This window comes from Urocitellus parryii, chromosome 3 (genome assembly GCF_045843805.1).
Source record: "Urocitellus parryii isolate mUroPar1 chromosome 3, mUroPar1.hap1, whole genome shotgun sequence".
Lineage (NCBI taxonomy): Eukaryota > Metazoa > Chordata > Mammalia > Rodentia > Sciuridae > Urocitellus > Urocitellus parryii.
In genome coordinates, this window is record NC_135533.1 from 40,124,322 (window position 1) to 40,141,779 (window position 17,458).

A 17,458-nucleotide genomic window follows, 5' to 3' on the forward strand; every position below is an offset into this window, starting at 1 on the left:
GTCCCACAACAAAAAACACTTTGCTTTATCGAAGTATTTAAATGGATACTAAATTAAAACTAGTGTCTTAAGATAATAGTAGAAGTACACAGTAATGAACCATGATTAAAAGGGATCTGTGTCTGTTACTCCCCTGTGCTGCTTTCTGTCGTTTCTGTCCTACTATTTCCCTGCTGCTAAGATTGTATTAAACAGCGATATGCACTGTCCATTCCAGATCTCTTTAAATACTCCCGTTCAGTACTTGATGAAAAGCTTACAAATACCACTCAATTCATTGTCAGTTCTTTTTAATACTATAAAACCAGGAAGCTTTTGAAAGGCTATTATTATGATAGACATTATACGTGTAACCAAGTCTTGAATTTGGACCAAGGCTAGCAATTCAATATGATAGATTTTTTGTTAAAATAAACCACAGATATGAATATAGTAGAGAAGTGAGCAGAAGAAATTTATCAAGAAGGTACAAACAGATATTTCTTGTTAATGGTTTGTTAAAATGGGAGCAGAGACTGTAACATGAATTCCCTTTTTGCATTGAAGATACAAGTAGTTAATCCTAAAAGTTACTATTTTTTTTTAAAGTCTCAAGGCAAGGTGGTCAGGACTCCCTTTGTCCACAGATTTTAAAGGGATTCTGTGAGCTAGTAGTTGGCAGACCCTGTGAACAGGAACATAATGTTTTTCTCTGTTGCCTTCTTCTACAGGTTGTGACTGCTATTTCCAATTCATATTTACTGAAGAAGGAATTGGAATGGCACTATGCTAAGAACCTTTCCAGTCACCCACACATAATTGGGATGTTTAATTAAGTGATGCACTTAATATGCAAACCCAACACTTTGAGAAGTGTTCCAACTGAACTAAATTATAAAGAAGAAAGTGTACTTATGTCAAACAACAATGTGGGTCCATTTTTATAATTCCTGCAATCACTCTTTAAATTCATCTGAGTCATGATCTTTGCTTTGTCTCCTAATAATATTTCTGACCCTTTCAATGAGGTACAAATAAAATTCCAATGAAAACACATTTATAAACATAAATATTTTAAAGTTATCACCTACTCATTCTAGGATAATCCCTTAATTTTTTTTTTCTTTTTTACTTTTCCCATTTGACTCATTCAAGACAGTTTTAGAATTTTCCCTCTCATTACATAAATATAACTCAATCTTTATGTCCAATTACTCAGGGCTTCTTGGTGCACAGAGTGACACATTTACGTTTTGGTTTAATATTATCTAATAAGAAAATACATAAAGGTAAATGGAACCCTTGTTTGGTTCATAACTATGGCAGGTTGTATCTGTCAAAAAGTAACTATGAGGAGGTAAAAAAAAAAAAAATCAGAAATCTTGTAGTGTTGGCTCTGTTTCTTGCCTTAGCCCTTGAAGTTGACTCATCAGATTATGGTATTCATTAGAACGTTCACTCTAAATCAGCTATTCTTTTGATGGCAGACCCATTGGATTTTTATTTGCCTTATCACCTGAAAGATCTGAGATAAATTTTCCCTTCCTGCATATATCACACATCTGATTATTGGTTTCTCATTAGAGTATTGGCATGAATCCAATTATATAGCTAATGGGAAGTATTTTCTTAAGTTTAACACTGTACTTGCTAAGCTGTGAGTTTTTCAGAAAGTTATTTATGTATTTTTTTAAATGATGTTTTGTCTGTTTCAATACTAATAAGTATTATAATCTCTAAATATTTTTGTATGTACTCAGTTTCATCTCTCTTTTTTTATCAATTGCTAGAGTATCTTGTGGAGCAAAGAAATGCAATGGTCAATAACAGAAGTGATGAAAAGGGAATAAAGAAAATGTGTCATTAAAAATTATCACCAAAAAATGGAGTTCTACATTTTAAAAATTATAATTTGCAAACAAGGCAAAGGGAGCAGTCTACATATAATATATAATTAACATTTGTTGGAGGAAAAAACCCTGAATTTCTATTTATTAAGACAATTTATATTTTTAGTAATGGTAGTTTTTTTTTTTTATTTTTGGATGAACTAGTGATAGTATTGGCTTATTTATAATGTTTGAAATTCCTCAGGAATGTACCATTGCTTTCTAACCTATATGATTCACATTAATCTGTGTGTGTGTGTGTGTGTGTGTGTGTGTGTGTATGTTTTGTGAAAATGGAGAGCCAATTAGTAGTATGTTAGTTGGTGTATCTTTATGTCTGTTTTAGGTGATAGTTTCCTAAAGGGACAGCCACAATCTGCTTAAAATTTGCAACACATTACACACATCAAAGCACTAAATACATATGATTTCAGGATGGCCATGATGTGATGGATGGAGATGGAGATATATATGATTGATATATATATATATATATGCATATATATATATATATATATAATAACTACTATTTGTATGGTATTCACAAATCATTTTAACCTTTAAAAATAATTAAAATCACATAATGAAAGGTCTTATGAACTAAAAAAAATACAAAAGTAGATATTTTGCTTAAGTTTACTCATATACCAAGTTATAATACTATCAAATTACAGCATAGGCTGAAATAGAACTATAAAATTGCAATGTATTATGGCATGTATCTATTCATAGAACTATTCCTGTAAAATTCATTTGTGATTACTGTACATAAAGTACATTTATTTGTAGATAAGAGATAATTAAGTGAAAGCATTAGATTTGACAAGCTTCTTATCCAATGATTAACTTTATAGAGGGGTACATATTTATATGTACATTGTTATACACATATGTGTGATTTTCACATCAATCTGTATACTTTATATCTGTTTTTCTGTCTATTTCTAATCTGTTTTAGCACCTTTTAAAATTTTAACCTGTCCTTCTCTGTCCTTTCATTTCTGTTTCATTCTTTGCTATTTGAAGAGATTAAGAGATTGATGATTGTTGGAAGAAAAATTTTATCTCTAGATAAATATTTTTTTCCAAACTGCTTATTCTAAACAGTCTGTTTATCAAATAACAAGTAATTAAATAAACTGACAATCAGATTTTTTAAATAGCACAACACTTGGGCAACCACTGCTTTTTATTATAATAAGTAGAATATATATATATATATATATATATATATATATATATGTATATATATATATATTGCTAAGCTGTGAGTTTTTCAGAAAGTTATTTATGTATTATATATATATATATTTCTGTATATTCTTAAAAAAATCCAGGAATGTTTTAAAAAGCCACTGAATTCTCTTCTGTTGTAGTGTTTCTCATGTTACAAAATTAGACCTAATTCATCTATTTTTCAAGTTATTAATAAGGAAAAAAGAAGACATAGCTATTTTTCAGTATTCAATATAAAGGTTGTTTTTGTTGTTTTGTGTGAGAGAGGAATTAATCCACCCTGGATTTCGTTTTTCTTTTTTAATCCTAACCTCGCTTTCATTATTAATTTCCCCTCTCTTTATAGCATAAAGTCTAGACTGGAAAAGTTTGAACTGCATTAATAATGACTATTAAAATAAATTGTGAACCATGCCTATTAATCTTTTTCTATTTTCAAAGACACACTATCCCATAAATTTGTTCTAGAGAAGTTATTTATATAAATACTTGCTTTTATTTACAGTAAAAGTGAATTGTTTTTTCTAGGAAAGAAAGTGATTGCTTTTTCAAAGGTTGCAAAGTTGGCACATTGACAAGTTGTTTGATTACATGCTGGTTAGTAGAGCAGTGCTTCCCACAGAGCCGCTGAGTGAACTGAGCATGCACCTTGGGCTGCACTCTCTTGAGGGCTTCTGCCTTTCCCATCTTCTCCCAGTTCTCCCTTCTGGGGCTTTTCTCTATACTGTATTTTCCTTCCTTGCTTCTTTTTACCTTTATCTTTCTCTGATTGCTCCTTTTCTTTTTTCGTGTTTTCATTCTCACTAACTTTTAAGAGAAAGGAAATGGTCAAAAAGAAACTTTAAACTATGTTTTTTTTTTTTTTTTTTCCTCCCAGTTTAATGAATGAGGCTTTGAATACGCTTTAGATTTCTGGAGTGTGTGATATCAAGTTAGTTGCTTGAAATAAAAAAATGTTTAAAGAAGGAACTAGAATACTGGCTTGATTCCTCATTTAAAGGACCTCTCTAGATAGCTGTTCTTCACAGATAGATATGTATCCATAAATACTCCTAGATGAGTTACATATGCTCATTTTTTAGTACTGTATATTCTCTGTATATATACAATTTTGAAGTTGGTGATTGTGTAAAACAAGTATATTCTACATATGCTTGTTACTAATTAATATATTTTATATATGCATATTATTTCCAATTGTTTAATCTTTATTATTCATTTTAATCACACCTTTAAAACATTTCAAAAGGCTTTTCCCTTTTCCCCAGTGTGGCATTGATAAGTTGTGAAATATTGAGAACAGTGCCATGAAGTTGTTTATTTTTAAGTACACTAGTCAAACCCAAACATCTTCACATATTACATAAGAGATGTGGAGTAGAGAGTGGGAGTCTGATGAATTATGATGCCTCCAGAAAGCTAGCAGCTAAATGCTGTGATACTTTAAATGCTTTTCTTAAATAGTTTTAAAATATATAAAAATATTGGCCATATTAGTGCTTGAAGAGCTTCTGAACAATGATGTATGGTTTGAAGTAGGGTAACAGGCACTTGATCATGACCTCCCTTTCCCTTTCTTCCTCTGCAAGGTGCCCGTGTCAGTGGCCATGATGACTCCCCAGGTGATCACCCCTCAACAAATGCAGCAGATCCTTCAGCAGCAAGTCCTGTCTCCTCAGCAGCTCCAGGCCCTTCTCCAGCAGCAGCAGGCAGTCATGCTGCAGCAGGTAATGTGGGTTACCTGCTGTGGTGCTCTAGCGCCACTCAGGAGGTGTACACCCCTGTTGACAGTGCAATGGGCATATTTGACCACTTGGTCTCCACATAAAGGCACACCTAGCAGCATGCTAGAACATAAATATAGCATCTTAATTGTGGAACAGAGTCAGAAAATTAGATTCCTTAAACTTTTTAAATTTATTAAAGTCTAGAATCAGAGCAGAGAGATACTTTAAAAATGGAATAAATCAGTATTTAACATGTATTCATATGCCTAGATAACTTGATTTGTAAACCTCCCAAAGATGTGCAAAGATAAACGTCACATAATTGTTGCTTTTAAAACTCTTAACACTTTTAACAATCCAGTGAGTTCATACAAATATGAAATTTGAAGTGACCATTTTGTTGACATAAAGAAGTGCCATCCTAAATTTTCCTTTTCAAAATATGCTCATTATTTAAATAGAGTCTACTTATTAGAATTGTTAGGAGGCTAAGCCACAAGTTTATGAAATTCATCTTCTGTAAATAATAAAAATAGTGTTCCTAATATATGCCTTATTGGAGACTTGTGCATATATAAAGTTGACTTTATATTGTAAACTCACTCAGCATAGAGAAAATAGTGTGCTTTACCTAAATTCTTACAGAGTTAATTACTTTGCTGTTATCTGTGCTGATGACGACAGGCTAGTTACTAAATTTCTAAGTCTGACACTGTTCTGACCATCTGACGGAATGAATTGTTTTTCCAATAAAAATTGAATCTGACTTTGTGGAGCTAGCTTGATTATTTTAAGTTGTAGAGTAGAACCTTTTTTTTAATATGCTTAGTAGGACTTCAGATGGAATAATTTAGGGCATTAATTTGGCTCTGGCCCTTTAGAATACAGATTTTCTATACCCTCTTGTTTAGGATTTTTTGGATTCTGGATTGGAAAGTTTCAGAGCTGCCTTGGGGAAAAAAATGTATGTAGAGCTGTCTCTTTGAATACAATGCATTTGTGTTGTTGTTTTTCGTGAATCTTAACGGCTACTCTGCCATGTGCCAGTCTAGAAGAGTTTAGGAGATTTATAATACATGAAACTTTTGCCTTTATTTATTAAAGTCAAAATGGTTTATTCAGCAACAACTACAAGAGTTTTACAAGAAACAGCAAGAGCAGTTACATCTTCAGCTTTTGCAGCAGCAGCAACAGCAGCAGCAGCAACAGCAGCAGCAGCAGCAGCAGCAGCAACAGCAACAGCAGCAGCAGCAACAGCAGCAGCAGCAGCAACAGCAGCAGCAGCAGCAGCAGCACCCTGGCAAGCAAGCAAAAGAGGTAGGATCCAGGTATCTCATTGATAGCTAAAAGTATGAGGTTGAGAAGGGGCTTTGAGGGACAGGGAGAATCTTAGATCTTTCTGTAACAAGGCTCTTGCTGTCAAAGATGGAGTGTTATATATTTTTACTGAGCTTAATAACAGTGACAGTAGAACTCTCCTGCTCCCCTTTTCTTGTAGCATGGGAAAGCCACAATCCAAAGCTGCTGCCTAATGTTCACTAACGAATCAGTGTCCAAAGAGCAAGCTGTGTGGTGGACAAAGTGCTGATTATCTTGTGCTCACTAAGAATCTAAGTTGGTGAGGGAACCTTATTTTTCTCAGTGGTGCAGCTCAGGAAACATGCATGCAAATTTAGCCCATTGTTGGGGGTGGAGAACCAAGAGGAAAAACTGGTTGAGCACAGATTTCAAAGTCACAGGCCCCTGATTAATGAACTGCTACTGTAGGTTTGGAGTGGCGAGTAGAAAGTTACAGTTTGATATGCTCATAAATCAAACTGACAAGCTGGCTTCTCAGGCCTAGCTTGCACTTGTCAGCAAACTGCATCAAATATAAACATAATACAAACAAAACATGTTGAAGTAGTTAAATTGATCAGCAGGTATCAGGGCTGTTGTCTTCAAGCTGCCCATTATGCAAACGTACAGGAAACAGTTGTGACCTCCTGAGGCTTTGTTTCTGTTTGGATTTGTGAATAGAATTTCAGACAGCCATCAACTACAGAATAGAAATTGCTCCCTTATTTCTCCGGAGGCTTTGGGCAATCCACATGACTTGCTCCATTATGCAGTCTGTTTTCCAGTGAGCGCATCAGAAGTTTCTCTTTTCCCCAAACTAAAAAGGAAAGGTCTTCCACAGCAGCTTGTCTTCCTCTGAAGTGTGACTGCCATCTCATAGCCTCCCGAGTCCAAAGAACTCTGGTTTGTCTTGTAATGCCTCACAAAATTGGAAGTTATACTTTTCCTTATAATAAGGGCACTATTTTTTTTTTTGCCTTGAACATAATTCTACCTTTAATATATTCCAAAAAGAGAGGAGAGGAATACAGAGAGAGCCAACAGGCCTGTCCTGTGAGGGCTATAACCCAGTTTACTAATAGATCACTGGAGACATATGCACCTCTGCAGATCAAACTTATTCAGTTGGAAAAACAAAACAGAGTATTGTGGAAGCTGAGCAATTCTATAAAGTGTTATTCTTTTCGTTTTGATAATTTATTATCATCTGTAATAAGCTGATTTTTAAAAGTCTGAACCTCTGTTAAAATATGCTATCCCTAGACCTTGTTTTATACTCTCAATGCAAGTTCCTTGGTTCTCTGCTGCTGTTTAATATTTGAGAGAAAGGCAACTGAAATCTAGAACCTGCTCCCATTCTGTCCCTGAACTTTGACCATGGAATGACCAAAAACTCAACAGGGCAATGAAAGGAGCATACCTTTCTCAGTGTGTGAGCAGTTGGTGCAGACCTTGTTCCCTGCTGTTTACTGGGTTGGGTTTTCTGACACCAGCAGCAGCAGCAGCAGCAGCAGCAGCAGTTGGCAGCCCAGCAGCTTGTCTTCCAGCAGCAGCTTCTCCAGATGCAACAACTGCAGCAGCAGCAGCATCTGCTCAGCCTTCAGCGTCAGGGACTCATCTCCATTCCACCTGGCCAGGCGGCGCTTCCCGTCCAGTCGCTGCCTCAAGGTACAGACAAAATGTTGTGCACACTTCATCTCTAGTCTTGCACTTTCTACCATCCCATGGCCTGTCTTATACCTTGAGAAATTTTGTTTTTATGGCCTTCAAGTTTATTATTACAGCATCGTTTGTTATTGTGGTTGTTTGACCCATCTTCCCGTATACTGCTTTCAGATGTGTAGTTAAACTGCTTTCCAGTGTTTTGTTAGATATTAAATGTGTATTTGTTGTTCTTATGGGCAGAAAATAAAAGAGTATCAGAATTCAACCACTACTGAACATAGAGGGGGGTCAGTTGGGGATTGGTTTACTGGGAAGGCACTCCATTTAACATAAGTGAGTTGAAAATGAGTTTTGGTGGATAACTGATAAGAAAAATTTTCTCATCTTTATACAGAAATACCCACATATAAAAGGGAAACTATGTATTTCTATAGACCACATTTCCAAGTTATGCTTTGTGTAACCCCATCTTATATCGTAGGACTAAATCAATCCTGTTTTCTCTACTATTACTTATACAGATAGTGGGAATTAGAGTTTTTAAAGGCGGCCTGATATAGAAGCTATATATATGTTTGTTTGTTTGTTTGTTTGTTTCACTATAAGAAAAGTTGGAATGTACTCTAGTGCTGTTGTATATGCAGGAGTCTGAACTCTTGGGGAAAAAGTCTAAGTGAAATAGAGAAATAATGTTGAGCAAATGACTGTGCTAAAGTTCTCAATTCAGGTAGAAGTCATATCTCATCAAACTTCATAAACATATAGTCTCACTAGCATTTGCATTTTGTTGGAACAAACATTAATCCAAGTGTGAACTTTAATTCAATTCAGTTGTATTTGTCACAGAGGGGATCGTGTTGTAGTATTCACCACACATTTTGCTGAATCTCTGGGACTCTGAAATAAAGCAAGAACAATTACATTTACAAAAAATTAAATTAGGCAAATAAAAGTCAGTTTTTGAAGTGCACATGGTCATCATTTGTGGCACATTACCATTTTCCCCTTTTTATTTATCAAATTACCATTCCTTGGTTTATTTTCCCAATTCCCTCTGATTTCACATCTTCGAATTCATCTGACTGACATACTCTTAGGAAATCAGCAAAGATAAAGTTTAAACAGCAAAAGAGAAACAAGGTACAAAACATACTTTTCTGAGTTATTCCTAGAAGAATTGAAATAAATTGTAGGGTCATCATAGTAAGGATTGTCCATGCACAGATTATTAATATAATTTGAGAACAAATTAGGAAGGGGAGAAAAGCAAGGTGCTTATAAATTAATTAAATGTAAACATGGATTTCTTTGATACAAACTACAGTAAACAGAAGCCACAAGTTTATCTTGTTAAATAATTAAATATGATCTGTATTTGGGATCTGATAATGTGAGGGTCTCCACATAGGAAATCATGATTTACCATAATTGTAATTTAGTAAAATCATTTAAACTTTTCAAGAAATTTTAAAATATGTGTTCATAGAAAAACAGTAGAAATTATTTAAAATATATTTGGCTACATTCTTCAAAAACAAGTGAACTTATCTCATTGAAGAATGACATTTATTATGATACAATCATTCTATTTTCAACAGGAATTTTTTTCTCATTTATGAGTATTCTTTTGGTAGGATTATTTCCTCCCCATAACCCTGACTTCTATTCTGAAAAAGATATATGAGAGATAAAGTACAAAGAACAGACCACATTTAGGAAAAGAAAGCATATCTGAAAGCAAAATTTGGTTTGGTTTGAACAGAATGTTTATACTTTAAATAAATCCATTTAAATAAATGAAGGGACAATATTTTAGTTGGTTGACTGACCAGTGTTTTTGTTGGTGCCAAGTAATCTACACAAACTGGTCATCTTTATGTTTTATACGGTTTAGATGATTAAATGTGAATTGTATCACCATGAAGACCTGTCTATCAAATAGGCAGAGCACGTCAGACACACCAGCTACACTAAAGAAATATATAGTTCCACATCCACATCTGTGGGTTCTGCATTAATGGATTATTGTCCATGGACTCAACAAACTGTGAATCAAAGATATTTGAAAGAAAATGTCATCTATACTGAACATATACAGACTTCTTTCCTTTGTCATTATTCCCTATGCAATATAATACAACAGCTACTTACACAGCCTTGACATTATATTATGAATTGTAAGCAATCTATAGATAACTTGAAATATATGTGAAGATACAGTAAGTATACAGTAAGTAGGATATAAGTGGATCCTCCACCATTTTAAGTAATGGATTCCAGCATTGTAGATTTTAGTATCCTTGGGTGTCCTAAAATCAATCCCCCACAGATTGAGAGGGACCAGTACAATGTTATCATACTGTGTTGGAATCTCACAACCAGAAGTGGGAAAAGTAAAGAAACAACAATTGGATAATGTGAACCTTCAATCATTTCTTAGTTACTGGTAATTTCAGGTAGTAGTATCATGAACACTTTTATCTGAATTGTTTGTATCTTACTGTTTGTTTCAGGTAAAATTACCTAGAACACTTTTATTATTAGTTTCTTAGTTCACTTTGCCCTAGATTTTTCAGTGGTTGATTCATTAGCCATGAGTAAAAGTTATATAAAATCAAAGGGGAATTACATGCAGTGATGGATGGTGTTCTTTCTCTTAAAAATATATCATATTTTGTTTATCCCCATGATTTATCTCAACTTCTTAAGGTTACTTTAAAAGTATAAAAAATTATATGTAAATATCAGGAATAAAGTTACATAATTTTGATAGAGGAGCAAATTTATAGACACTTTTCTCTAAAGTTATATAGTGTAAATATTTTAACACAAATTACTTGAAATATTAAGCATTTAAAGTTATCATGAGTATTCTTAGAATATTGACTTTTAATGTATAATATGTAATTAAATAACCATCTCTATATTTTTTATATAGAGTGACAGTAGGTACAAGGAATCAAATCAAAACAGGTAGATTTGCAAAGCAACCTTGAATAATATGGTGATATAAAGCTACTAAATACATGGATAGCATAGTTTATATATTAATTGGTAATTTAATTTAGTGAAATATTTTAATGACCTGGTGCCATATACTGCTGGTTAGGAAATGGGAAATTGGGCAGGAACTTTAGACTTTAGTATGTTTCTAACATCAGGAAAAGGTTTGTGTATCCTAATGCACAATATAGTCACACATTGACTATGACCCAGTATTTCCCCTTTATCCAAAGTTTTGCTTTTCTCCATTTCAGTTATCTACAGTTAACTACACTCCACAAATACAAATGGACAATTCCATAAATAAACAATTCATGAGATTTTAATTGCTCCCTATTCTAAGTAGATGATGACATCGCACACCATCATGTTCTGCTCCATCTAGAATGTAAATCATAGCTTTGTGCAGCATATCCATAGTCTACAAGGTACCCTCCTCCATTAGCCACTTAACCCTCTCAGTTATCAGACTGACTGGCACATTATTGCAGTGCTTATGTTCAATTAATGCTTACTTAATAATTTCTACAAAGTGCAAGAATAGTGATGCTACCAATGCAGATATGCCACAGAGAACTGTAGTGTTTCCTTTAAGTGAAAAGGGGAAACTTCTCAACTTAATGAAGGAAGGAAAAAAATCCTCTGTTGGTTCCTAAGACTTACAGTAAGAACAAATCTCCTATATATGAAATTGTGAAGAAGAAAAAAAGAAATCATGCTAGTTTTCTGTTGCACCTCAAACAATGAAAGTTATGACCACAGTGGATGGTAAGTGCTTAGTTAAGATTGAAAAGGCATTTAATTATAGCATTCAGTGTTATCCATAATGTCAGGCATCCACTGGAGGTCTTGGAACAGATACTCTAATAAAAGGATTATTTGGCCTGGAGCAGAGGTGCATGTTTGTAATCCCAGCAGCTTGGGAGGCTGAGGCAGGAGGACTGTGAGTATAAAGCCAACCTCAGAAACTTAGCAAGGTCCTAAGCAACTCAGCGAGACCCTGTCTCTAAATAAAATATATAAAAGGTCTGGGCATGTGGCTCAGTGGTTACGTGTCCATGGGTTCAATCCCCAATATCAAAGAAAAGGGGGGGGGAGGGGGGAGCAACTATTGAATCTTATTTCACTCCAACATTTTACAGATTTTAAGTTTTTAAGTTATTCAAAGAATTAATTTTCATTGTATATCTGAAGGACCAAACAGGCAATGGTAGGTTCTAGTCAGAGCTATATTAAATTAATATCTTATACAACTAGATGAGCTTGGAATCAGAGGGTTATTGGATAATAAAGAAAATAAACTCTTTTGAAATAAAACAGAATAATGTGGGCTGGGGTTGTATTTCAGTGGTATCGCACTTGCCTAGCATGTGTTTGGCACTGAATTCAATTCTCAGCACCACATAAAAAAATAAAGATATTGTGTCCATCTACAGCTAAAAATATTTTAAAAACTAAATAAATAAAATAGAATAATGTCCTTTATGCTCATTTAAGAATATGCTGAAAATAGTCTTTGGCCTCATTATTCAGCCATAATCAGCACTTTAACTTTGACAGTTCTTTGCTATGTAAGCCTAACAGCCAACTGCCCATGTCACCACTTCTGGCATCCTGGATCTTCTATTTAGTCAGAGATCATGTGTTTACATAGATCACTGTTACACATGATCATGGTAATAATAGCATCAGCAGTATGAACAATATATGTCATGCAGAATTTTTGTTACCATCATAGTATTCCTGTTCAAATACCAGGAAGTTTTTTATTATAACTTGAAGGAAAAATCTCTTTGGGGGCTTTATATACTAAAACTCCATCAGTGAATTGAATTTAAATATACTTTTATCACTGCAGAATGAAACTCTACAAGGTTGCCTGTGATGCTACTAAAAAAATTTATGTATGGAAACTAACTTGTAAATAATTAAATGCATAGAGAAATACTGAGTTAATTTTTGAGAAAATAAGAAAGATAAAGATAAAATTTTATCAATTCCAATTGTTGTAAAACTGTATTGTAGTGAACTGGAATATATAACATTAATATGGATTTGATTCCATTTAGTTTATAAGTATTTTTTACAAAGTTTTTATGTGACAATTCTTCATATATTAGGAGGAAGATTCCAAAATGGAATGTCAGCTTAGGCACATTATGATATCGTGATGAGGAATATTTTCATAATAAAATTTTAAATATTAAAAATGGAACCTATAGAATATTTTGTGCTAAGATCACTTTAAAATATATCAGTGGTATTTGTTTCCCCAAAGTTCCTTTGGTGGAGATAATTGTCTTGGGTTTGACTTCCAATCAAATACCTAATTTTACTACCTGTAATCTGGCATTTGGACAAAATGTTTAATTGATGCACCTCTCATTAAACCTACATGTCAGAGACGGGCATTGTCTCAGAAATTGTTTATATAAATAACAAATATATTAGGTTTGCCAGGTTATAAATAAGCACACAGATTTCTGAAGGATCCTCCAGAAACTGGTCTCTCTTCTGGAAGGGAGAGCTAGAGACTTAGATGTCAGGGCTGGCAGGTAAATTTGCTTCTACAATATATACTCTTCTCTGTGACTTAGCTGTTTTGTCTATGTGCATATAGTAGTTTTTCAAAATGTGAAATTTAAGATGAAAAATGGAAAGTACATGGTAATATCACAATTTGTATTAAAATAGTATCAACTCAGCTTAAAAATACATTTTTATATATTACATACTTCCACCAAAGTTTATTTTTATTAATTTCAGTTATAAGTAACCCTAAAAAATAAGTAGAATATCATTAAATAAGTAATTAGAAATTAACAGTAGACAGACTGACTTTGCATCGTGATGAATAAACATTATTTAACATTAAAAAATTAATTGCTATACATAGAAAAGAAACAAACATTGAAACAATCTTTTATTTTTTACTGTGAAAAGGATACTTAAAAAAGTAAAACCATTGAGACTTTTCTAGGATATATAATCTAGATACAAGTTGTCAAATGCACAAGGCTTACCATCTTATATCTACTTCACAAACTCTGAATGGGGATTAAAGAATTATTATTATATAGTTTTATCTTTGATATTAGCTGTTATTTTATTAAGGATTCATCCTTTTTTTTCCTCAACTCCTGTGAAAGCAAGCTAATGTTTATTTGTAATACTGGCAGGAAATAAGAAGTAGCCCAAGCCATCATCCCAAAAAAGAATATAGTTTCTCAGTTTTTTGTGGTTATGAAATTTTGAAATTGCATAATTATTAAACGTTTTTGCACTATTATTGTATGTATCCTTTGAATAAGTTATTAAGAGAAATTGAATAATCTTCATTCAAGATATAAGTTGTCTATTATGCTACAATGTTTGAATCTGCTGATTCTCAGAATGTGTTTGCCAGTAAGCTGGTATTCTGGCCAAACTGAAAAACTTCTAAGTGACATTCATTGAGCTTTCACTTGCAGTAGGCACTCTTCAGGGCACTGGGGACAGCACAGTGAAGAAAACAAACATCCCTGCCATCATAGAGCAAGCATATATTTTAGTGTAGAAAACAGTTAATAAATAAGTACAATATATAGTGTGGAGTACTAAGGAGAAAAACAAAGGGAAAGATAGGAAAAATAAAGCAACTGTAGGAAAGGGAAGAAATTGAACTTTTAGACAGTGTATAGAAAGGAAGTCCCGAGAAGGAGTTATGTGAATAATGACCTGAAAATGTAAGCAAGCTCTAGAGCAAGTGTCACTCAGCTCTAACATGGGGATAGTAGAATTCCCCAAACCATTAGCATTAATAATAATAATTTTTAAAATGATATTGGTTTGGGATTTTATATATTAGTTATCATCAGAGTACTTAACACAGAGACTGACATATAAGAAGCAGCATGCAAGTACAGTATCTGTTTAATAAAACAGAGTTGATTAAAAAGAAGAGTTGGCAGGGGGTGGGGCTGTATAAATAGGAGCTTAGTTTTGAACATATAAGGTTTAAGAAACCTGGGAATATCATGGGAGTGTCAAATAGAATTTTGTATTTTGAAGGTGAGGATTGAGCTACAGATGAACTGGGGATTCCTAAGCCTATACCTAGTATTGAAAACTGATGTAAATTTGTGCGATTATAAAATATTTGTTGTTTTTTTTTTTTACCCCCTCAAGTATATTTGGAAAATACTCAGATTAAAAAAAAAAAGAAGTTCAAATTTTCTTTGTTACTAGATACAGATTTGCAGCCTTTAGGAGACCAATTTACATAGAACACTGTTTAACCAAACTTTATAATACTGCCTGAAAAATAAACTACTTTAACTCTTGAAAACTATCAAGGCTTTGAAACTCATAAAACTTTTGAAGTTACACAACATTGTATAACTGTTTAATATTGATAAATAATTTTGTATTTATAAAAAAATATCTAAGCAATTGTCCGAAGAGCAAGGTAATTGTTTTACTTTAAAAAACAAACTTCAGTGCCAGATCATGAGTGTATTGGAATCACCAGTGGAGCTTCAAATCTACTGATGCCTGTATCCCACTTCCAAAATGATGGTTTAATTGGTCTGTGCTGGGGTCAGAGGCATTGGCAGGTTTTGTGTGTGTGTTTCTTGTTTGTTTGTCTGTTTAAGTTGTAGATGGGCACAATACTTTTATTTATTTATGTGGTGCTAAGGATCGAACCCAGTGCCTCATGCGTACAAGACAAGCACTCTTCCACTAAGCCACAACCACAGGCCATTGGCAGTTTTAAAGAATCCTTGGTAGTTATGAAATGCAGACATTTTGGGTAACCACCACTACTAAAAGAAATCATTTTTACTTCTTTTATTCTTTGTCCCTTGTCTATAATATTTGAAAACACCTTCTCTACCTTTTAATTAAGAAACACTATTTAGATAATGAGCAGGTTATTTATTCATTATGTCTGTATTGACGGTCTATTAAGTAGCTAGCACTTGTTGCCATATCGGGTCATGGTAACATCACAGACATTCAGTACAAATGAACAGAGCCATGGAACTCTTCTTTGACAAGGTAAGTGATACTCACATGAATCAAGTTATTAATAATGCCCATAAGTTAAATAATTAAAAATACCTTTAATTTATAATATAAATATAACATAAAGCATAGCATTTAACTGAAATATAAAATGTTGGTGGCCACACAATCTATGTTAGAAATAACGAGTACCATTCAAAATTCTTTGGGTATTAGTCTTCTAGGTAGGAATACTCCTATATAGGATGCCCTTTAACAGTCTCAAAATTCCTATATGGGAATCAACATGCCTTTGAGAATTGTAGGATTCTGTTAAAATCAGTGAAATCAACAAGTATTTTGAGACATAAACCAGGGACTGTTCTAGACATAGTGGATTTGCCAGTAAAATAAGATATATTTCTTTTTATAAAGCTTAAATTTTAGTAGAGACTGGTGATAACAAGAAATAGATAAATAAACATAAGGACTGATCAGGAGCTCCATGGTTTTAAGAAAGCAATAAATGTTCTTAATGCAAAACAAAGTATGATAAGGAGTGAAAGGATGCTTGAAGAATGAAGTGGGGAAGGGCAGTATCAACACACTGGTCAGAAGCTTGTGAGAGAAGGTGACCTTCCCAACCACTGTGAAATAGAGGCCTGATCCTGGGACCTGGATCCTGCAATAGAAGTTTTATCAAAATACCTGTGCTGTTAAATGTCCTAGTGGTAACCAGGAGCATGGATATTTTCATTTGACATCCTTTCAGATTGGGTTCCTTTCTGTGTCCTAAAGGTGTTTGGTTTATAAGGATTGTTTTTACTCTAGGATTAAATGCCTAGCTTCTTTTTAAAATAATATTGACAAGAAATAATGATAATTAACACCCAGCACATTCTATTGTTTTTATATAAATTCCTGTGGAATCATTAAAAAAAAAAAAAAAAGCAGTCTGCAGGCTTTCAGAAAAAACAACCTGGCTCCATGATCACATTCCAGCCATCTCTGCCCAAAATATTTAAAACATGGTTACAAAGTCTCTAACAAACATTATATTACCTGTTTTTTGCCCCTTTTGGTCCCCCCAGTAGCTCAGCTCCTCCTCTTGCTGTTTGGCTCAAGCATCTTCACCTGGTCTCCTTCCTGAGTAAAAGGCTAAAGGCCATAAAGTTACAAATGATAGTCACTCAGGGGGTATGAACAACTAAGTCTCCAAACAAATGATAAACAGACTTACTTAAGATGAGCTAGAAAAAATTTTCACTCCTTTAATGGATCTCTAAAAGACACCCAGATTCAGCTTGAAAAACTTATAGAAAATAGACCTTTGCCTTTCTGTACCTTTCCAGAATGAAAAGTGAAAATAAGAAATCTTTTACTGCCTAGGTGACATAGCTGAACTTCTCCCCAGCCCTGGTCTTGTTTATCTTTGATAACCAGATGCCTGAAGGCCTGAAGGCCAGAAGTCTGTCTTCTGGGACTAGCCAAAACTCATCGAATCTAAGATGGCTGCCAGAGGGACCATCTGACAACATCACTTCCTTATAGTCCCATCTGCATGCCAGATGACACATCCCCTGGCACTGTGACAGTTGACATTTGTCATGATGGTGACAAAAGAACCATAAAAGG

The 17,458-nt window shown here is 33.8% G+C and overlaps 1 protein-coding gene across 1 annotated transcript in view; it reads left to right on the forward strand.

Moving 5' to 3' along the window:
- The window catches only part of Foxp2 (forkhead box P2), a 544,876-nt gene that overhangs the window by 475,504 nt on the left and 51,914 nt on the right, over window positions 1-17,458 (forward strand). The window contains exons 7-10 of the mRNA XM_026408891.2: window positions 4,694-4,831; window positions 5,954-6,148; window positions 6,751-6,753; window positions 7,663-7,837. Of these exons, the coding sequence (XP_026264676.1) occupies window positions 4,694-4,831; window positions 5,954-6,148; window positions 6,751-6,753; window positions 7,663-7,837 (511 nt within the window). The remainder of the gene's footprint in view (window positions 1-4,693; window positions 4,832-5,953; window positions 6,149-6,750; window positions 6,754-7,662; window positions 7,838-17,458) is intronic.